The 23,430-nt window shown below is 43.9% G+C and overlaps 1 protein-coding gene across 2 annotated transcripts; it reads left to right on the forward strand.

Annotated features, from left to right (window-relative positions):
* Nucleotides 1-10,718: 10,718 nt before the first annotated feature.
* SULT1C4 (sulfotransferase family 1C member 4) lies at nt 10,719-18,095 on the forward strand. 2 transcript variants are annotated; one of them, XM_066619070.1, is made up of 7 exons: nt 10,719-10,890; nt 12,642-12,771; nt 13,389-13,494; nt 14,320-14,446; nt 16,130-16,224; nt 17,557-17,737; nt 17,983-18,095. In XM_066619070.1, exons 1-7 carry the CDS (start codon nt 10,719-10,721, stop codon nt 18,093-18,095), a joined length of 924 nt encoding a protein of 307 aa, XP_066475167.1. The 2 variants fall into 2 exon arrangements, with proteins under 2 accessions (XP_066475167.1, XP_066475168.1); XM_066619071.1 differs by having other exon boundaries at nt 12,642-12,770; nt 13,397-13,494.
* Nucleotides 18,096-23,430: the final 5,335 nt, after the last annotated feature.

Consider the following 23,430-nt stretch of genomic DNA (forward strand, 5'->3'; position numbering starts at 1 on the left):
CCCTTGGGTAGAAAGGTGAAAATAAAATAACCCATCTTAATTGTGCAAAAAAAAGATCCAGCCACCCTCCTGCCCTGATTTGGCCCTGATTCTGTCACAGAAACTCTCACTTTTCCTGTAGAAAAGGTATATAACTAATCATAATAAAGTTGCAGGATTCAGCAAGACATAATTTACAGCTATCCCTCATAATCACAAAAATACCCAGTTTCACTGTATCCTGAAGAGACAACTCCCACCACAATAGTGAGAATACCTTCTTCAGTCAACATTTTCAAGATCTTAGTAAGATTATTAAATCAGGATGGGTTCACCCTTACTAAAAGTGAATTTGAAAAATGGAATTCAATTTTATTTGTGCTTGGTAAGGGAACTAACCTTTTAGGTTTTCTGTTGCTGAGGCTGACTGAAACAGGTTGTTTCCCTTTACTTAACTTGTACGCCCTCTGCTGATTCTCGGGCAACAAAGCAGGAGAGAGAGTGAGGAGAGTATAAAGAGTAAAGACAATTCTCAATTAGAACATGCCGGTATAATGCTGTTTCCTATGTTACGACACACATGGGAATACAGTTGTCTATACAGTATCTGCATGGTACAATGTGGGATTCATCCGTCAAACGTAGAATTTGCAAAGTGCTTATCCACAAATGTAAATCTCTCCTTCACAACAATTAAAGTGGCAACCTGGAAATGGCAGGCAAACCCTAGGCTTTCCCCGCACTCTACGTGAGCCACTAAAAACCCAACACTTGCTTTCAGACAATATTGCACTATTATGTGTTTCCGAGGCCAAAGTGAAAGGTAGCAATTCATACCTGACAACTAGTTAGGTTAGTCTTATAATCCGGTGTTTAATTTCGTAACAAAATTCTGAGACATTTTTTCAGTCTGCATGGCAAGCAGAGATTATCAGCTTAAACCTGCGCCAAATGTACATAACATTCATTTAACCATAAATGTATTAAAGAAGAAAGAGAATAGGCAGGTTGCTTTAGGCAACCTGTTGTTCTTTAATTTGGAGAAAATCAGCTATCAGCATGACTATGACATTTTGATTAAGATATCACATCACTGCATGCTTTTTTTTAAACCAACTTAGTCTTTGTACTATTAAAGCTGACTGTAAGAACATGCACTAGTAAGAGATGCAAATACCCTTTATGCAATCAGCATAACAGCCCAATCCTTTACTTAATAGCTGATGTCCTAGTGTCTCTTCCACTGGCTCTGACTATTGTAAAAGGTGCTTCAGCAGTGCACTCAGTAGTGCTGGAGCAGGTAAGTCAGCAGGAGAGGCGGGGAAGGCATATCTGGGGTGGGAAGGGGCATAACAGGGCAGGAAGGCTGCCGGAGGCATGGATCTACTGGCAATGGTGCATGCTGCATCATATCCCCCTTTCCTGCAACCTCCTCGCCCCCTTTCCGCAGTGAAATTACTAGCACAGGTTCAAGGAGACCCATTGTGGGTTGGGAAGCTTATAGACATGTAAGGTGATTTAAATCCCCTTTCACCTCTGAAGCCTCCCAGTCCACCACCCCCACACTGCTGGATACAGTGCACCCATTTTTGGTGCAGCTGCACCAGCAAGGGGGTGGAAAAGGTAGGGTTGGGCTCCAAGTCTTGTTGCAATGAATGAGATTTATGTGCAAATAATTATGGACAAACCTACATCATTGGGTCTTAATAAAAGAGTTGCGCGCAGAACTTTCCACATGGGTATTATTGTTTGTGGAACTATTTATCCTCTGCCATCCCTCTTCACTGGACTCCTAAGCTGTTTTTGACACTTCATTGAGCAGGGGAGCATGAACACTGCACCATGTACTTGCTTGTGCTTATTTGCACATCCATTCCACACCTTGCTGGTTCAGGGTCTAACCAGTTAAGTAATTTTAGCCATGTTGTCAGAAATGACTGACATCTTGCTCTCAGCTGCATACGTTTCCAAGACATTATAATATTTATATTCCACAGGTTAAATTGTGAGTGTCATGTATTCAGCGTAGCTTTAGGAATTCAGATCCTGGGCCAGGAGTCATCTCGCGTTGATTGATGGCTCTTTGTCACTCCGTTTTTCTGGGTTGTGACCCCTGGAGACTTGAAAATGAACTTAGCCAAACATAACAGCCTCCCTTGCTCACTGGAGCAGGGATGCAGCACTGAGAAACCAAACGGTTCTGTCAAAAATAAAGTGCTTGGCTCAGAATGATCTGTCAGAATTTCAGTGCTGCTGACAGGTTGTGTATCCAGTGCAGAATTGTTGATGAATGCTGACAAAGCTATCTGGGGCATTTCTTTCATATTAGAAAACAGGTTTTTTACATATTAATATTTGTATATTTGCATCTCAACTAAGCTACTGTCATGGGGAATTTTTTTAAATCCATGAAACAGCCCAATCATCATCATAAGAAAAGGCAGGAAAAGCAACTCTGGTTGCTTAACGCCTGTCATTCTTCTCACAACAGTTTTAAAAGAATGGCTTTAATCACATGTAAATTGCTGGCAAGCCTATTACCCAGGACACAGGTTAGTAGCGAAGAATGATGTGGTGTGCATTTCATTGCATGCATTAAATGTATTTCACCACAGAAATGCATTCATTTATTGCTCAACAATTATAGTAGAAGTTCATTGATCTCTTGTGGTGGGGAACCAAGTGCTATCTTAACACAGTAGCTCTTCTCCTTTCAGAAAGACATGCAAGGGATTTCAAGGAAATCAAGTTAATTGCAAGAACATTTGTCTATTCACCCCATGTGCTTACCACCTTTTCTCTAGTAGGGAGCTCAGTTTATTAGTTACCACTAACAATGTAATGTCGGAATTGGTCTTGAAGCTGGTCAGTGAGAAACACAGGTGTTCTCAAATCCATACTTTTCATGAAAGGGCTCTTTTTCTTTCTTTCTTTCTTTCTTTCTTTCTTTCTTTCTTTCTTTCTTTCTTTCTTTCTTTCTTTCTTTCTTTCTTTCTTTCTTTCTTTCTGAACTTCATGATCCCCTGACATTTTGCACACCATCTGAAATGTCATTAATATATTATGTCATTACTAGGTAAACTTCTTTGGGTCCTGATTTCTTACACTGTTTAGCTATGTGCTCAAAGCTCTTGGAAAACACATTAATCACAATACCGGGACTGTTGCAGCACAGCTTGTATGATATTTCGGGACCAAGGACATTGTAGGCAATGAGCAACAGCCCAGCACACTATCAAAGAATCCATCAAGCTTGACCCATTCAAAATAACTTTTCATGGAATTTCTCTATTACTTTCCTATAGGAAAAAAAACTGTATGAGGGCAAAACAACTACAACTACATGTTTCTTGATTTAAACACTTCAGCCTGTCATGCTAAATACAGATCTTGATACTCTGATGTTAGGTTTTCTTATTGTGGAAAAATGTAGCCCAAAATCTGACATTTATGCTTCAGTATAGAAAGGCTTTTTCCTGCAATCTCCAAAGTATTAATGGTTACAGCTTCAGACAGATAATAGCAGAAAGTTAGATCCTCTGTATAATTCTGCAACATTTTAATGTTTTGACTGTGGTGTATTTTTTGGGGAGCAAGACGGAGCCCAACCTACCATTCCCGATCCATTTGATGTAGAAGTCCCCCGTCCCCCCACATACACTTCTTTTGTAGTCTAAATTTGGTTATTGATTTGTCAGATAATTGTGGTCCTGACCGTATTCATACATCCTTGCATTCCAGTGTGAACATTCCAGTTGCTTGCCCATTTGGTGATTCAGAATAACCACCAGCTAGGACAATCTGAGGAGCATAAAGACCTTCATACCACTGCTTCCCCTTCCACTGACTTTACTTTCTATAGTGGCATACCTGTGGGTGTGCCAACATCCTGCAATGCCCCCTCCCCACAGCACTGAGTTGGCCACCAATATTGGCACTCCCCCAGAGGTGTTCTGAGGGCTGGGGAGGCCATGGTTGGCCTCTCTGGGCCTCAGAACACATCTGGGAGAGATAGTGGGTGCAGCGGCCAGCACCTCCAGGAGGAGGGCAGCACCCCTGGAGGTGTAGCCATGGGCATCACAGTGGCTAGGAATGCCACTGACTTTTTACTAAAATAATGCCCAATCAGCAAGTATCATACAGGTTGGGCATCCCTTATACAAAGCGCTTGGGACCAGAAGTATTCGGGATATTGGATTTTTCCATATCTCAGAATATTTGTATATACATAATGATGGATCTTGGCGATGGGACCCAAGTGTAAACACAACATTTATATTTCATATACCCTTTATACACATAGTCTTAAGGTAATTTTATGCAATATTTTAAATAATTTTATGCAGGAAACAAGGTTTGTGCATGAAACACAGTTTGTGATTTTATTTATTTAGGCAAAACATTTTTAAAAAGTCATGTTGGCACTCCAAAAAATTATGTATTTCATCATATTCTGTATTGTGGGTATGGGGTATTCAATCTGTATTATGGCTGCACTATCAAACCTGCTTGTACCGGAAGGAGCTTGTATCATGGTTGCCCTTCAGAAATAACTGTGACAATTAATGAGTCCCCTCAGCTGGCAGCTTAGGCTGCTATTGCTAGTGTCCAGATTAGGTTTTTCAGTTTTATTTCCCACTTCAACCAGAACCAAAAAGTTTTGCTAGTGGGATGCACTGAACTTGATCCGTGATCTTCATTGGCTGAAAGTGTCCCAAATTGCCATTGGCTCATTTGCTTTAGCATCACCAGAGGCTTCACGCTTCAAAGTAAGATGCTAAAATAAAAGCTAGGACTGCTCTTTGGTTGAGTGAGTAAATGGTTTCCCTTTCGAAGCTGGGAGTTTTCATGCAGCGACAAGGAATATTCCAGCAGGAATAGCAGATGTGTTTGTTTTGTGAAGGCATTAACTGTTATAGATGAAGTCCTCCTTTGCTATATAAAGACAACAGAGGGGTAAATTTCATCTGTCTCATCCAGTATGCTAGTGCAGGGAGGGCTGCAACCTTAGGCTACAAGGGAGTAAACAAAATTAGACTTTCTTCAGAGTACACATGCACAGGACTGTGTTGTAAAACTTCTGTTTTGAACATTTTATTGTTTGCTTTGACTACATTTTAACAACAACAAAACACCTTAGGGCAGGACGGGGTGATTGGCCTTCTTTACTATGCTTCCCCTAGGCAGACATTATAGTCACAATCACAGTAGGAAAACTTGCTGGTATACACTGGGCTTCTGGCCTCTACAGTCACTTCTTTTGTAGTGTTGCCCCTTTGTACAGGCCTTACAGCCCAATCCTATCCAAACTTTCCTGGGAGTAAGCCCCATTGACTTTCATGGGACTTACATCTGAGTAGACATGCATAGGATTGGGCTCTTAGGCTGTTCCTCAGCTGAGAAGTCACCCCCCTACCTGGTTCCTGCATGATATAAAAAATAACGCAAGAGCCAACCTTTTGACAGGCTCATCGTCTCCTTGATAATTCACAAGGTCAACTTCCTCTTTCACTCACTCAGTGACCAGTTTTAAAAATGAAAACTGTGCTGAAATTTCATGGACAAGCATCCTTACTGTTTCCATTACATAAACAAATCATACCCTTTACATAACTTCCATTGGCTGTATTTTATTTCCACCAATTATTCCTAAATAATTCCATAATTAAGGTGGCAAGGATTATATAACTTTCACATAAGAAGTACTTGAAAGGTACAAGGCATGTTATTGTTATTTTTCAATAGTGCCTTGGTGAATGATGAATTGAGACGACTACTTTTACACAATACTGGTTTTCCTTTCCCTTATAGAAACTCACTGCAGGGTTTCACTAGCCTTAAATCCATTTCATAAGCACACACCCAAAGACCTACTTCAGCCCCCCCCCCCAGTACTTACGCCCCAGTCCTAACCAGGCTGCCTGAAGATTGACACAGCAGCACTAAGTGGCCACTGCTGTATCTCACTTGGGCAGAGAGATATGTGGAGCTCACAATAGGCTCTATGAGTCTACTCAGAGTTGTACCAGCTAAATTGCTGACACAGAACCAAGTAGCCATGTAGAGCTGCCAGGCCCAGGATGGGAGTTGTGGATGGCTCCTCCACCGTACCTGCTCCACTCCTAGGCCTGAACCTCCCTTCTCTCCACCCTCCCCTGCCCTGAAACATCCCTTCCATTCCCCGTTCCACCCTCCCCCACCTCCTAGTGTTTAACTTACACTGGTCAGCACTGGCCTCAGCACAGTAGCAATGTGCTTTACAGTACATTTGCAACAGCACATGTGCCTGGTCCATCAATGGAAGCCAGCTTAGGATTGGACTATAAGATGGTTGACTTTTTTTCATTGAAGATCAGATCCATGAGGCATATCACATACTGCATTTGGAAGTCCGCTTGGTTTCAAATCAGTTTGCAGTGTGGCATTGGTGCAAGACATTGTCCAAGAAACACAAGCACGAAAATTCCTTTGGTGTGCATTGAATTAACAGCCCAATATTACTGAGGCCGCCATCAGAGGAATGCACATTCCCATGCCAGAGACTGCTATAAAGCAGTCATAAAAGGCATTATGGCAGCACTCAGCCTTCCCATGTGCATCAACAGATCCATGACAACTGCCAAGGCAGGTAAGCTGTCAGGGGAGACCGGATGGGGTGGGGGGGCAGCAGAACAGGGACATGAGGAATGAGGCAGGATCAGGTCTAAGAAGGGAGGGGGAGCTTCAGTGGTGTTCCTGGGGGTCCCCACACCCAGGGCAACCCCCAGAATTCCACCCCCCTTCTCCGCCTCCCGTGCACGTGACCTGGAAGTAATTGCAGTGACATCATTGTCATTGCAATTACTTCCGTACAGCTGCCTCCTCCATTCCTCCGTTGAAAACAAGGGGGAACGGAGGAAGCAGCCAAGGCCTCCACAGAGCCCTCCGCACCGCGGGGTCTCCATGGCAGTGGTCTGGGGCTGCTCCCAGGCAGCATCTCAGCACCAACTGGATCGACCCCCTCCTCCTTTATAGGAGGAGACAAGATGGGCGCCCTAGAGCGTAAGTGCCTCTCTAGGGTAACTGTCTCCTATCCTTTTATAAAGGAGGAGCGGCAGCTCAGTTGGCGCCAGGCACTGACAGAGAGGCAGCAAGCTGCCTCTCTGTGGTGCTCCTGGGCGCTCCTCCTTATGGGGGCGGGGCGAGGCTCCGAGGCATGCCTGAAGGGTCAGCGCCTGGGGCATTTGCCCTGCTTGCCCCCCTAGGTGTGCCAGTGGGGCTTGGTGGCAGTCCTGGCCCTCTTCCCAGACTTGATCCCACGATGTGGATCCACACAAACCTGCGCCAACATTCACTAACATCAGAAAGACAAAGTGCAGAATTCTTGGTTGGGAAAGCATTTCTCTTTCAACACCCTGAAGGCCAGCCTGACTTGTTACAGCCTATCATAGTTACATGGTTGTTACAGTGATACACTGACAGTTACAGTGGAAGTGATCCTGTGATTGATGGATTTTGAGGTGTGCGTGGTGGGGGAAGAGTTCTGCTACCCCAGCTACCAAGGTGTTCACACTGTGGAGATGTGGGTTTCTGCAGAGTGCTGCAGGCAGAGAACAAAGCATTCTTCTACCTTCCCTTCTTGCCCTGAAACCCTTCATTTGCTGCATCAGTGGCTTCTTCCCAATCTGCAGCTGTGATAGCATTTGCCTCCGTCCCCTTAAGGCTCCCTGCCGGCTCCCCCAATGGCACTATGATTGGGGGGCTGTCAGCCCTCCAGGGTTTCCATCCATTCCCCCTTCCTTCAGATGAGAGCCTTATACGTGTTACATTATGAAGGACCCCTTGTTCTGTGAACATTTATTACAAACAGTTTTTAATTTTTTGCTCCCGGGCTAAGAGCAAATTTCATTTTACTAATGGAAAACTGTTATCTTGCCTGCTGTATACCTGACCTTTCATTTATAGTGTACAAGAAACAAGACGGAGGCCATGTACAGCCGAGGAAAGTATAATGGCTGAGCCTCTCATGTGCTCAGGTCTGTAGAGAAAGCATTTGGGAAAGCTGTAGGAGCCTAATGAGATTTTTATCACCTGACCCTCCCTGTTTACTGAAACTTCATATATTATGTAGCAGTGCCAACCTGCTTCACAGGCAGAGCCTGCAAAAATGTTTTGTTATTTGTGAAATCTAACTTTTCAGCCTGCTAGGGAGTTGTAAATGAAAGAAGCGCTGACTAAAGTGTTCATCACATTTTACTCCTTGCTTTCTCAGAGGTGCTCAAGGTTACATATGTGGCAGTATCCCATCTAATCACAAGTGAAGTCACTTAAACGAAAAGTTAACAATTTGCCACAGGCTGAAAAGAGACGTGCATCCATGTCCCCTTGGCCCAAGACCACAGTTCTATCTATTACACTACATGGACTTTCATTAAGTGTGGGAGACATTTTCATTAATTGTGGGAGACTGAGGTTTAAATCCATGCTGACTCAATTACCTTCAGGAAGTGTTTCTCTCTTAGTCATAGGTTTGTTGTGAAGATGATACATGCCTGTCTCTGAAGTCATGGAAGAAGGCTATAATATAAGACAAATAAATGATTGGCAAACTCTGAATGTTGCTGTAGTTCTGGGTACAAGAATCTCAAGAGGTCTGAGTAATTCTGTAAAGTCACTTTTGAAGTACGGTATGTTGCTGGTGTTAGCATCTGAGACCACAGTGGGTCTTGAAATTGCAAGCTCTAGATTCTTGAGCAGGGGTTCAATCCATGTGTCACCAGCCCCAACTTGGGCAAAAGAAGAAAAAACAAGGAGACCAATCATAGCAAGACTTTTCTTCTACCCCCATAGGCTAGAGCAAGGGTGTAAAACATAAGGGGGGGCTGAGTGTGGCCCCTATAAGCAATTTATCTATCCCCCATTATAACTAGGCTCTCCCAGTTTGTTAATTGGGCTCTCTCATATCATAAATATATGAACAAGATTTGCACATTTTCTCTTCTGTCATTTGCAGCTAATGAGTTTCTGCTTGAGAACACAGTACTTATTTCTGCCCATCATATGCTTAATCATGCAACTTTCTGCTTAATGATGTCACTTCCTGGCACGAGGAATGTGAACTTTGGCCCTCTGTATGAAATGATTTTGACATCCCTGTGCTGGCACCACTGTTCTTCCGGGAGCCAGGAAGCTCAGGATTAGGTTTGAAAACATTCATTTTAGATTAATCCCAGGGCCTTCACTTATTCTTAACAGACTAGACAAAATGCAGAGCATTAAGAGTACAAGATCCTGGTCTCCTGCTAATTCATGAATTGGAAACCTGCCCAAAAATATTTTAATGGAGTTCATTTAATTAATAAGCAGAAGGGTTCTAAAGTAACCTGTCCCAGTATGTATTTAAAGGAATAAAATGCTAAATATAGCATCCAAAAGTGCAGAGATTTCTGTCTATTCATAAATTTCTGATTGCAGCTTATCAAATTAAACACTGAAAATCAATAAATCCAATTAAAGTAAAAGCTAGTCGTGCAAGCAAGGAGAGCTTTTTCGGCAGAACAGAGCAGACAGCAGCATCAATTTTTGTCTTGAAATGGAACACTACTTTCTTCTTCAATTTCTGTTTCCATTACAATATTTATTGCATTTTTGTACTGTCTGCCCTCCATTGCTTTTCTTTGGCAAACTACCTGTAAGCCCTATCAGGTTCAACTTCTGCTTCTGTGGAGTTCAATAAATGCTTAAAATAGTACATTGAGAAATAAATTAAGCCATGTTTGGGAAGATGATTCATGCCCTACTATCATTTAATCAAGAAGCCCCTTGCCAAATTTCCAAGTAGATGTCTCAAACTAAAAATGTGCGCTTTTTGGTCACATCAAAACTTACTGCAAATTCTAAGTCAATCCATATAGTAGTTAGAGCATCTTTCACGACATACATATCATATGTTTCGCTAACCCCTAACCAGTTCTTTTCCAATTCATGAAAATTTGCACAGAGTTGCACATTGACCAATTATGTGCTTGAAATCAAAATTTCAGAAGAAAAGCAATTTCAAGACAGCAATAGCATGAAAGAGGTGTGCCTTTTCTCCTGTTTGTGAGATTCCCAGAAGCACCTAGTGGGCCACTACTGGAAACAGGATACTTGGCTAGATGAACCTTCAGACTGATCCAGCAGAGTTTTTCTTATGTAACATTAGCTTTCTGGTGTATTCACAGATTTTCCAGTCTATTTAACCTAGGGATTAACATGTTATAAAACTGGTTTGGATAACAAATATCAGATTTTTCTTGAATACTTCAAGCAGGAGGAAGTAAATTAACAGATAAGAGTACTTGGTATGTGAAAGACTTACAGCCCAATCCTAACATGACCTGAAGCAAGCAGATCAGTTGATCTGTACTGCATCCAGAGCAAGGCTGAGCTGGGTTGCAACTCGGAATAAGAAGAATTCATTCCCCTTACCCCATGTTGCATGGCAGCTGCCCCTATGGAGCTACTTGGATCTGCACAACTTCTTTTGTGGCTGATAGGTGGTGCTTCAGTGGCCACAGCCAGGGTGGAGGAGGTAGGGCAAGAGTTGGATGGGAGGAGCTGAGGGAAGTTGTGGGAGTGGCATAGCATGGTGTGGGGTCTTTTCTTGAAGGCACCAGCTGCCACTCTACAGTATGTATTGGTTCCAGACTCAACTCTAAAGATAAATTCATATTTCTCTTCCAAAGAGATCAAAACAACTGCTGAATCATTTGTTCATCATGTTCATGGAGAAGATGAAAGACCTGAAGGTGACCTGGAATATGACACGATATGAAGTTGATGAAGTGGAAGGAATTCCTCTTACAAAGAAAATGTGTGACAGGTGGAATGAAACCTGGGCTTTCCAAGCCAAGCCTGATGATTTACTCATAGCGACCTATGCAAAGGCTGGTAAGTGTGTTAACTCACTGTCTTCCTAAGAAGTCCCAGGATACCCTTAACTGACTAGGAAAATGAGGCAAGCCTTAGCAGTGACTACTAAAATGCCATCACTATTGGGGGCAACCAGTCAAGGTCTCTTGCTCAAGCCACATTGAAATCTGAGTGGGGAAGGGATACAGAAACATTCATTTTAATGGGATTTGCATGGGAGAATTTCTTGATGGCCTGTGCCCATTGTATTTAAAAACTCTGCAAATGCACTTTTGTTAATGAGCTGCTGCATGTTCGAGGAGAGGAATGGGCTGTAAGCTTGTGCTATAAGGCTGCAATTCTATATCCACCTACTTCAAGTAAGTCTCATTGATTTTACTTCTGACTTGAGTAGATATGCATAGGACTTTCCACAAATATTTCTTATATTTCACAAGAAAATGTCTTCATTCATTTTCTTCGTAGGTTTTTAAGTGGACATAGTTCTATGCTCTTCACGCATTCCTCACTAGTGGCTAAAAATATGCCCTGAAAGTTCCTTAATTTATATTTCTATTGCAGTTTATGGGTATTTGAATAATAATTTATGAATATTTGCTTGTATTTAGACAGGATAGTACACTATTAGCTAACCACCCATTAGTTTTAGATAACATAAATATTCTTAGTAATAATATATGATGATAAGCTTGCAAAGTGTCTTTTAGGGCACAATCCTAACTAATTTTCCTGCACTGGCATAGCTGTGCCAGAAGGGCGTGTGCTGCATCCTGCAGCTGGGGGACAGTCACAGAGGCCTCCTCAAGGTAAGACAGTGTTTGTCCCCTTACCTTGGTGCTGGAAAATTGGTTAGGATTGCGCCCTTAATATCTTAGGGCCCAATCCTATTGAACTTTCCAGCACTGGTGCAGCAGCAATGCAGCCCTGAAGTAAGGGAACAAATGTTCCCATACCTTGAGAAGGCCTCTGTGACTGCCTCCCCACCACAGGATGCAGTGCGTGCCCCACTGGCACAGCTGCACCGGCACTGGAAAATTGGATAGGATTGGGCCCTTAGTCTACTGAAGCTTATGCCACAATAGCATTGCAATTGCAATGTCCCCTCAGAGTTTAATGGGACTTACTTTCAGGTACATCTTATACGTTGCAGTCTAAGAGTTCAATCCTGAGCACCTGATCAGCCAGTGCAGGTCCCCTGGGCCAACCCAGGAGTGTCACAAACATGCTGTAAAGCACATTCACGCTTCCTTCAGAGCAGGCTGGACCAGCACAAGGATGTGTGCTGGCTCCCTGAGGTTTCATCCAGCCTTGGAGGGAGTAAGTTTGTACAGGCTCAGGCAGGCCGACATGGGGGGTGGAAGAGGGTGGCAGGAGGGCATAATAGAGGTGAGGAAGGGTGTTTTTGAGTGGGGGGAGGACAGACCAGAAGACAGATTGGGCCCATGATATGGGTGGGATTGGCTATGGCAGTGCAAACCAAATGCTAACCTTTATCCCTGGTCAAATCAACCTTACTCAGGCTGCCTGGATTTGTGCCAGCGAAATCCATAGAACAGATCTGAGTAGCCCCATAGAGCTAGCTGGGTCACTGCATGGGGTAAGGGGGAAAATATCCCCTTACTCTGAGTTGCCCTCCAGCCAACACCTACCTTGCGCTAGGTAGATACAGCACAGGGCACTCGGCCTGCCTGTTCCAGCACAAGTTAGCATTGGGCTGCCCATCAATGAGTCTTTCAGGTGTCACAAGACTCATTTAAATTTTCCCCCAGGTACAACATGGACACAGGAAATTGTCGACATGATCCAAAATGATGGAGACCTTGAGAAATGTAAACGTGCTTCTACTTTTGAGCGACATCCTTTTATTGAATGGGTTTTACATGAACATACGCCTACCGGTAAGAACCCTGGAACAAGATCTGCAAGTTGTCTGTAGTTTGCTGATAAAATATTGCCAAAAAATTCAAAAGAGACTCCGATATGATGAAAACATGTCTTAAGAAAACTGATTTATGGCATGACTTAAGAAGCACTATATTTCCTGCCTGAAAAAAGCAAGAAAGAGACAGAAAAGGGCTGTTAGGAGGTCAGGGAGTCAATGCTTATTTTCTTTCACAGTTTCTGTCACTCCTAACTGTGAAGAGCAAGAAAACATTTCCTCATTCCCCAAAACTTTTGATCTAGTTTTTTACTTTGCCTATTTTTGTCAAAATATAAAATCACTTATAAATAAAGTATAAAATAGAAATCACTGAGCAAATTGTCTTGAGAGGAGCAAAGAGGTTAGTCATAAATTAACTAGTAGCTAGGATTGATTTTGGCTGTTACAGGAAAAATCCTAGATGAAGAGAATTGCTCCTGAAGGCAAACCCAAAGAGAATGGAAAAATGAGAAAGTTCCATGCACTTAAGGTAGGGTAAACATAATCATTGTGAACGTATTTTGGAAAACTGGTTGGTAACACAAGATAGTACTGGAGGAGTTAAAAGAACCCTACTGAATAACAACAGACTGTTTTTCACAGGCGTGGAACAAGCTGAAGCAATGCCCTCACCAAGAACACTAAAAACTCATCTTCCTGTACAGCTGGTGCCGCCATCATTTTGGGAGAAAAACTGTAAGGTAATGCATTAGGTTGCAGTAACAGTGTTCCATGTGCCTAGGCATCTAGTCATGCCGGCCACATGACCATGGAAACTGTTTGCAGATAAACTCTTCAACTTAGAAAGGGAGATGAGCACTGTCCCTAGACAGGACTAGGCTTAACGCCAGGGGGAATCTTTACCTAATGTGTTGGGCAGGAAGCTTGGATTGATTCTATCTGGAGTAGACTTGAAACCAGAGTTGACACTGGCAGATTTCTCAAATAGAATCTTTTAGCCAAGTTTAAAGACCTCTTTGATCATCTTCTAGTAAAACCAGCACAAGAGCAGAAAACCTTTGATCTAAACCAGATTTTCTAAACAGAACATGTTTAGTGCTATAGGAGAACACATGAAAGAGATCACACTATAGAACCAGGGCTGGTCTATTCATGGGGTTTATTGAGGTAGTTACCTCAAGCAGCAGACTGGACAGGGGACAACCATCTTCATTCACCTGTGTGCTTCCACTTCTCCTCTCACTGTCTGGATTGAGAAAGGGGGATGGAGCAGAAAAGGAAGTTTGGAGGAGAAGAGAGTAGTGGGCTACAAAGCAGAGGACTATTTGCATGTTCTAGCCTACCATTCTCCTTTCCTTCAATTGTATGGTGCATTCCACCCCCTTCTTCATGTTAGATCCAGGGAGTGAGAATAGAGGTTGGCATATCACCAGGTAAGGGGGGACAGCATTTGGCACACTGCCTCAGGAGCTAGGATGTCTTGGCAGCTCTGTATAGAGAGACCTACTTGATGTTGATAAATGGTATGTAATTTTAATATTTGCTGACTTCTGCATTCATTGTAGATAATCTACGTGGCAAGAAATGCTAAAGACAATCTAGTATCTTACTATCACTTCCACAGGATGAATCAAATTATGCCTGAGCCAGGAACATGGGAGGAATTTTTTGAGAAATACTTAACTGGAAAAGGTGAATGGAAATTCTTGTACCATGTTTTCTATAATATATATTTTCTAAAGCTTTAACTCAACCAATGACATTTAATTAAGTCATCAACCTTTGCTCCCAATTAGAAAACTCTGTTCCAGGTATTGTAGAAGCACATGATTCCCTTCTAATGAAGTGGGTTTCACAGTTTTACTGAGGCAGCACTTCTTTGCATGGAAAAATCATAATTAATGGAAGAATATCCTGGTTGCCAAACAGGGCCAGCTGTTTGAAGTAGATGAAGTAGATGATGCACTGAGGGGGAGCAGCAAATTTAGGGTGTCCCTTTACTCCAAGTGTAATGCCACCTCCTTCCAGCCTACTACAGATGGGGCCATACTGACCTGTCTACCGCTCACTCAGAGCAAGCAGGAAGTAGATCATCTACTTCCTCATTCTTCCCCATTCATTCTTCTGTATTCTTTTGCAAGCGATTCTTTTCCAAAACAGAAAGTGTGGGATTTCCTTGGAAAGTGTAGGAGCCCTATCCCTTCACCTTGCTCCTTCCTCATGTGGTCCTTTTAAAGAAGTGTGCAAGGAAGGAGCATGGTGAGGAGCAAAGGGGCTTTTTAAGGGGGAATGAACATATGCCCTGACAGAGGTGGCTGCAGTGAGCCAGGGGTGGCATCAGCTGGTGAACCCACATATGGGCCATCTCTACTGCCAAAGACCTGCCACTGGCTTGCTAAGGTTGAATTTATTTTTTTCCCTAGAACTGAAAGACATTTCTTTTCCCTGGTCAGACCTTCTCTTAGGGCTGAACAGCCTCACTAGCACATTGTAAGGGGAGACTATGAGGCAGTCTTCTCTCACATGGTAGGCCGAAGCCTGTGGCGCTTGATCAGGGATTGAACAATACTTCAGGCCCTGGCAGTCTGGGTGACACCAAGCAGTTGTCCACTGACCTTCCCTTGGCACTGGCGCTGGGCTCTGGTGATGGGCTGGCACTAAGCCCCACAAATGTCCCTGACTGCACATTTGCAACAGTGGGCACCGTGGTAAACTGGTGGGCAGAACTCAGGATTTGGCTCTGAGTCCCCTGAATTTGTGTTTTTATTTCAATCCTGAAAAGCGGATTGAGAATAGATCACATAGGAAAATTAAGGTTACATTCTGTATTTTTTTAGAATGCCTTTCTGACATGCAACAGTGCACTGAACAGTTTGGGTTATTAATTCTGTTCTGCCATGTCAGTGTTTCTCAAACTGTGGGTCGTGAGTCAATTTCAGATGGATCCCCATTTCAATATTTTATTTTTAATATATTAGTCTTGAAGCTACCATGGTATGTGACTGTATTTGAGGAAATGTTACAGACCTGTACTTTTAACAAGCTACTATGTATAGTCTTTTAACAATGATAGTAAATGGGACTTACTCCTAGGTAAGTGTGGGTAGGATTGCAGTCTAGGACTGTTAAAAATTTTCCTGCTTGATGATGTCACTTCTGGTCATGACGTCACTTCTGGTAGGTCCTGACAGATTCTCATTCCAAAAAATGGGTCCTAGTGCTGAATGTGTGAGAACCACTGCCAGGTGTTTCAAGCCTGCATATATCTTAGAAATGCAGTTCTGTGCAATAAAAGGCTTTTTTTAAGTTCAGCTCCTTTAGCCAACAGAATGAACCTCCTCTTGATGCTCAGTTTTATTTATGTTTATATTTTAGTACTCTGGGGCTCCTGGTATGACCATGTAAAAGGATGGTGGGAAGCAAAAGATCATTACCGTATTCTTTACCTCTTTTATGAAGATATAAAGGAGGTAAGTGGCTTTTCAGGATCCAGTTCCCAAAACAAAGGTTGCTGGAATTTAAACCAATACAAACATTCCATTGAGTTCAATGGAATGACACTAGCTTAAATTCAGGAAATTATAATTGGTTGATGCAAAGGTCTGTCCACATGCCTAGAGTTTTTTTTTATAGCCAAGGGGATTGTCCAGTTGATCCTTCCCTGAAATGTTTTGTTAATGAAACTTACCAATCTTCCCAATAACAGTGTAAAAACATAAGCACTGCCCTGCTGTATCAGACAAGACTAGTGGTTCCCAAAGTGGTGGGTTGTGACCCACCATTGGGACCCAAAACTGGGCCATTCCCCCATAAGGGGAGTGGCCCAGTAATGGGTGTTCCAATGGCACCGCAGTGAAAATGGCGCCGCAGGAACCAAGGGGATTTCTCCTTTACCTGGGGGGGGGGATCCTGCTGGCCTTGTGGAGGGTCTGTGAGGCCCTCAGCTCCCTCCATGGGCCTCCCCAATGTTGAAAATCTCTCTGTTTGGGAATTGGACCACGTGAATATTGGAAGTGTACTCCAATCCCCCAATGAAGCAATTTTCAACATCAGGGAGGCCTGCAGAGGGGGCTCCTGGTTTCCCAAACCCTCCCCTAGGCCAGGATGACCCTCCCCCCAATAAGGGGGAAAGCGCCTTGGTTCCCGCAGCACCATGATTGCTGTGGTGCCATCAGGACACCCCCTATCCCAGGCCCCACATCCGCACAAACTCCTTAGTTCCTTGGCAGCCTGATCCTAACCCGCACTGGAACAGGCAGGCCAGCTGGCCTGCCCCGCATCCAAGCTGGGGCTGGGACTGGCTGCAGCGCAAGACAGAGTAAGGGAAATGAACTCCCCTGTCATGCGAGAGCCAGCCCTATGAGGCTATTCAGATTTGTGCGAGTGAAATAAGTGAAATCACTGATGCAAATCCAAGTGGTCTGGGTTGGGCCAACCTGTCTGAGGGTTGGAATCCAGCCTAAGTGCCAGAGTCTGCTCCCTTCCACCACCCCCAACTGGTCTGCCCACTGGCCCACCTGGCACCCACCCTCACCCCATCCTGGAACGCCTTCTGTGGGCAGCGCGGAGGCTGGAAGCAGCTTCTGTGGGCCAGTGTGCATCTTTGTGCTGCCTGGCCAACTCTGGAGGAAGTGCAAACATGCCTTATGGCACATTTGCAACAAGTCCCTGTACAGTACTGGGCCAGTTCAAGTCCCTTGTACTGTACAGCGTCCCTTGTACTGCAACAGTACTGGGCCAGTGCAAGGCAGTTAGCACTTAGGATTGCACTCTAAGTTGTATGGTACAATTTCTTTCCACAGAATCCAAGGCGTGAAATCCAAAAGGTGCTGCAGTTTTTGGAAAAGGACCTAGAAAAGGAGGTTCTAGATAAGATCATCCATTACACACAATTTGATATAATGAAAGAGAATCCAATGGCAAACTACACCACTCTACCACCAGAGATACTGGACCATTCAATCTCCCCATTCATGAGAAAAGGTGCAAAAGTGTTTTGTCATCATTTTCCAGCATTAAATCTCTCTCTCTCTCTCTCTCTCTCTCTCTCTCTCTCTCTCTCCCTCTCTCTCTCTCAATCTGGGCTAAAAGTAGGTTATTGTCAATAATGTTACTACAAACTTCCAAATTAGTGGGATAAGAAGATGAGATTTTAATTTCTGCAGAAAAAACTGAAGAGCTCTTTCAGATGGTAACTGACTCTCTAATTCTGGTTTTCCCTGCTCTAGGAATTGTTGGGGACTGGAAGAACCATTTTACTGTGGCACAAAATGAGAGATTTGATGCTGACTACAAGCAGAAGATGGCAGGAACTTCTCTTACTTTCCGAATGGAGCTTTGAGGAATATCTCCTTTGAACATTTTACATAATGATGACTGCAATCATATACTCGTATGGCAGTAAGTTCTATTGAACACAATGGGATTTTTTTCTGAATAATGCACACAGGCTTGCACTGTAAAAGTCTCATTAATTCACTGCAAAACCCCACTTTCTCACACCAATAATGTTAATGGTTGTGATGATCTTCCTCTGTATAAGGGTTGTTACAGGCAAGCATCTCAAAGCTTATTTTTGAAGGCTGAACTAGGGACTAATTTTCATCAAACCTAGGAGCACTGACTTATGGGTAAACATGCACTATAAGGATCCATCTGCCCACCAGACTAACTTCTATTTAGTGCTGTGCTGTTATGAATTTGGATCACTTCAACAGTGTGCCTGAATATGGACACCTGCTCCTTCCATATCTGAATCCTGGTCTGTGTATAAAGTTGGTATATACCAAATTGACTGGCAGTTTGTTCCAGGTTTAGGCAGAAGTCAGTCCATACTATAAGCCAGGGTGGCCAACCTTTCAACTTTAGGGTTCCTGTGAGGTAACAAGCTGCACCTGCTGAAATTCCCTCTTCTGCACAATTGTTAAAGGTTCAGGAGTCCTAAAGGTGAAAGGTTGGCCACCCCTGCTATAAGCTGACTGCTAAAGGCTCAAGCAGCCCAATTCCCTCTCCTTTTCTCCCACATTTTGCTGCCATTGCCCTCTCCAAAAACCTGACATCTTCAACATTCTTGGAGACCACTGAGCAAACTGTAAAGCTCCATTGGTTCAAACAGGGCGATTCCCTCTCTCTCCCTAACCCATGGTTTTTTTTTAACTGACTTATCAAGATTTCATGACTTTGGGGAAGGGGGCACCAGAAATGCTCAGTCCACATCAGGCTTGGAGGGGCTCTTTCTTTTAATTTACAAAACCTATGTACTTCTACATACTTAAGGAATCTTGTATGTGAAAAGCATGGCCTTATTTTTCATGGCCCCATTTTGTGTAGAAACTACCTGAGTTAACTATTTTTGAATTTAAAAAAAGATAATAATCAGTCAGACAGACAAAGAGAGAGAAGAAATGACTGTGTACAATATATAGAACCAAGGCTGTGATTTCCAGATAGGTTTGAGCCCTGGAGACCCTCAATTGTTCACTTGCTGGGGGAAAGACAGGGGTGGGGGACAGACCAGAATGTACCAATAAGAAAAGGAGCCCTTCTGTCTCTGACACAATCAGGTTTCCGGCTTCCATTCATGCACCTATCCCTTCTAGAAAATCTTGCTGGTCCCTATGTTTTGAAATAAATAAATAAGAAAGTAAGTATCTGTGTGCATGATGTTGTTTGTTTCTTTCATATTTCTAAGTTGTCCTGCTTTTAAAATATACCTATATTTCTGATACGGAATCAACAAATGCCTAGTTGAGATAGTGATTACACCCTCTCATATGTATGTATGTATGTATGTATGTATGTATGTACGTATGTATGATTTACCCAATTTATATCACACTTTCCTTCCCAAGTAAAGGGCAACCAAGGTGACTTATAAGAAACACAAATACAATAAAATATGAAATACAAATAAAAAACCCATTATACCACCATATAACAATAAAATTTGCAATGCCACACAAACAAAAGTAAAAGATTTAAAGGAGCAAACAACCGCAGAAAACATGATCTAAAACAACATTAAGAAATCAGTTAAATCAGCCATAAAATACAATAAATCCACATCAGCAACATTTAACTAGAATGTAACCCATTAAAACTTGCCATAGCAAATGGCCACCCAAAAAAGAAACATCTTCCACCCCACTGTAAGGTCTCTAGGGTGATGTTTTAAAATCAAAGCGGAGGGAATTCATGTCTGAGGTGCTCCCACATGGAAAACTCTTCCACTGCCTTCTTCCACAAAGGTGGTAAGCACAATCTAATCTCAATGTAACCATCACCATGTTCAGGTCTGAGTGACTCAATTAAGGCCAAAAGTGATGCACCATCTGAAGCTGGGCAAAGGTCCTTTGACCACAGCTGCCACATGGCAAACCAGGAACTGCTGGGAATCCAATGTAGGAGTATGTAGCAATGTGGCACTACTGCCACACTGTAAGACTAGATAGGGTTACCAATGGTAGGAGGACAAAGTGTACTCTCTGTCTTTTCTATCATCAAATAATGCATGCTTTTTGATTTCCCAGAGTGCAATTCTTAGGTCTTCCTTCCTTCCTGCTCTCTCTCTCCCTTCCCCTGAAGAGAAGACTTACAGCCCAATCCTAGCCACACTTTCCTGGGAGTAAGCCCCACTGACTCTAATGGGAGTTACTTCTGAGTAGACATGCATAGGATTGGGCTCATAACCAGGCAGACTAATTACAGGATTCTCCACATCCTTCCTTTCCTACAAATATGTATTTCCCTTAAAGAAAGTTGTCTTTGATGTTTGAAGACTAGTCTCTTGGAGAGCTTCCTATGTATACTTTCCTACGCAATGCACCTTTTGGTGCTTTATGTTTGACAAGCGGATCGACAACTCTGCACCATGCAACAGAAAACAGAAAACTCCTGCCCTAAAGCTGGGCACCTGGAACGTTAGGACAATGACACCTGGCTTCTCTGATGACCTGCAAGAAATAGACGACGCACGCAAAACAGCTGTCATCGACATGGAGCTGAGCAGACTGCAGATGGACATCATCGCCCTTCAAGAGATGAGGCTTCCAGATTCCGGATCTGTCAAGGAGAGAAATTTCTCATTTTTCTGGCAGGGAAAACCACCAAACAAAACCAGGAAACATGGTGTTGGTTTTGCAGTCAGAAATTCCCTGCTGAAGTCCATCATCCCACCTACACTGGGAAGTGAAAGAATTTTGTCCCTGCAGCTCCAGTCATCAGCAGGACCTGTCACTCTCATCAGTGCTTATGCACCGACTTTGTCGTCTCCAGCAGAAGCCAAAGACAAATTCTATGATGACCTGGCCACCACTATCAAGAAGATCCCCGTAAAAGAGCCATTGTTCATCCTTGGCGATTTCAATGCTAGAGTTGGTGCTGATAACAGTTCGTGGCCCACTTGCTTAGGTCAGTTCGGCATTGGGAAGATGAATGAGAATGGCCAACGCCTGCTAGAGTTTTGCTGTCATCATGGTCTCTGTGTCAGCAATACGTTCTTCAACACAAAGCCCCAACATAGAGTCTCTTGGAGACACCCAAGATCAAAGCACTGGCACCAGCTTGACCTGATTCTCACCAGATGCTCCAGCCTTCCCAGCACCAAGATCACATGCAGCTATCAGAGTGCTGCCTGTGACACTGACCACTCCCTGGTGTGCAGCAGAGTGAAACTGCAAACAAAGCGACTGTATCGCATGAAAAAGGAAGGAAGATCTCGCATTGATACCAGCAAGACCCGGGATCAGAGAAAAGTGGAGGAATTTGCACGAGCGCTTGAGGAATCTCTTCCAGGCCCGGTCGATGCAAACACATCCAACAGATGGGAACATTTCAAGAATGCCGTTTACAACACCGCCTTGTCCATATTTGGCAAGAAGACCAACAAGACGGCAGACTGGTTTGAAGCCCACTCTGAGGAGTTGACACCAGTCATTGAGGAAAAGAGGAGAGCTCAAGCAGCACACAAGGCCTGTCCCAGTGAGCGCAACCTGCAGGTCCTCCTAGCTGCTCGCAGCAAAGTCCAGCAGACTGCCAGGAGATGTGCTAACGACTACTGGCTTCAGCTCTGCTCCCAGATACAGGTAGCAGCTGACACAGGCAACATCAAGGGGATGTATGACGGTATCAAGCAGGCCCTAGGTCCAACACAGAAGAAAATTGCCCCTCTGAAGTCTGCCACAGGTGAGGTCATCCAGGATCGGGCGCAGCAGATGGAACGCTGGGTGCAGCACTGAGCTATATTCCAGAGAAAATGTAGTCACCGAAGAAGCGCTGAACAACATTGAGTGCCTGCCTTTGCTGGAGGAGCTTGACAGTGAACCAACCCTAGAAGAACTTCACATGGCCCTGGACTCCCTTGCTTTTGGCAAGGCACCTGGAAAAGACAGCATCCCTGCTGAAGTCCTAAAGTGCTGCAAAGAGATCATCGCTACTGAGCTGCATGAAATCCTCTGTCTCTGCTGGACAGAAGGTGAAGTACCTCAAGACATGAGGGATGCAAACATCATCACACTGTACAAGAACAAAGGTGACAGGGGTGACTGCAACAACTACCGTGGCATCTCTCTCCTTAGCGTTGTAGAAAAGTTGTTTGCCCAAGTTGCACTAAAGAGGCTCCAGGTACTTGCAGAGAGCATTTATCCAGAATCACAGTGCAGATTCTGAGCCAGCAGGTCCACCACTGATATAGTATTCTCCCTTAGACAACTGCAGGAGAAATGCAGGGAACAACGACAGCCACTCTTTATAGCCTTCATAGATCTCACAAAGGCTTTCCACCTGGTCAGCAGGGACGGCCTCTTCAAGATTCTCCCCAAGATCGGATGTACACCCAGGCTCCTCAGCATCATCAGATCCTCCCACAAGGACATGAAGGGCACTGTTGTCTTCGATGGCTCCACATCAGACCCCTTTGACATCTGAAGCGGCGTGAAGCAGGGCTGTGTTCTTGCACCAACCTTGTTTGGGATTTTCTTCGCTGTCCTGCTGAAGCAGGTCTTTGGAACTGCAACAGAAGGCATCTATCTCCGGACCAGATCAGATGGAAAGCTCTTCAACCTCTCCAGACTGAGAGCAAAGTCCAAAGTCCAGCTGAAATGTCTTCGTGACTTCCTCTTTGCTGACGATGCAGCTGTCACTACCCACTCTGCCAAAGATCTCCAGCAGCTCATGGATCGTTTTAGCAAGGCCTGCCAAGATTTTGGACTGACGATCAGCCTAAAGAAAACACAGGTCATGGTTCAGGATGTAGACTCACCTCCCTGCATTACAATCTCTGCGCATGAACTGGAGGTTGTCCATGACTTTGTGTACCTTGGCTCAACGATCTCCGACACTCTTTCTCTCGATACCGAGCTAAACAAACGCATCGGTAAAGCAGCTACCACGTTTTCCAGACTCACAAAGAGAGTCTGGTCCAACAAGAAGCTGATAGAACATACCAAGATCCAGGTCTACAGAGCTTGCGTCCTGAGTACACTTCTGTACTGCAGCGAGTCATGGACTCTCCGCTGCACTCTCCGCATGGACAGGAGAGGAAACTGAATGCTTTCCACATGTGCTGCCTCCGGCGCATTCTCGGCATCACCTGGCAGGACAAAGTTCCAAACAACACAGTCCTGGAACGTGCTGGAATCCCTAGCATGTATGTACTTCTGAAACAGAGACGCCTGCGT

The sequence above is a fragment of the Tiliqua scincoides genome, chromosome 3 (genome assembly GCF_035046505.1).
Source record: "Tiliqua scincoides isolate rTilSci1 chromosome 3, rTilSci1.hap2, whole genome shotgun sequence".
Lineage (NCBI taxonomy): Eukaryota > Metazoa > Chordata > Lepidosauria > Squamata > Scincidae > Tiliqua > Tiliqua scincoides.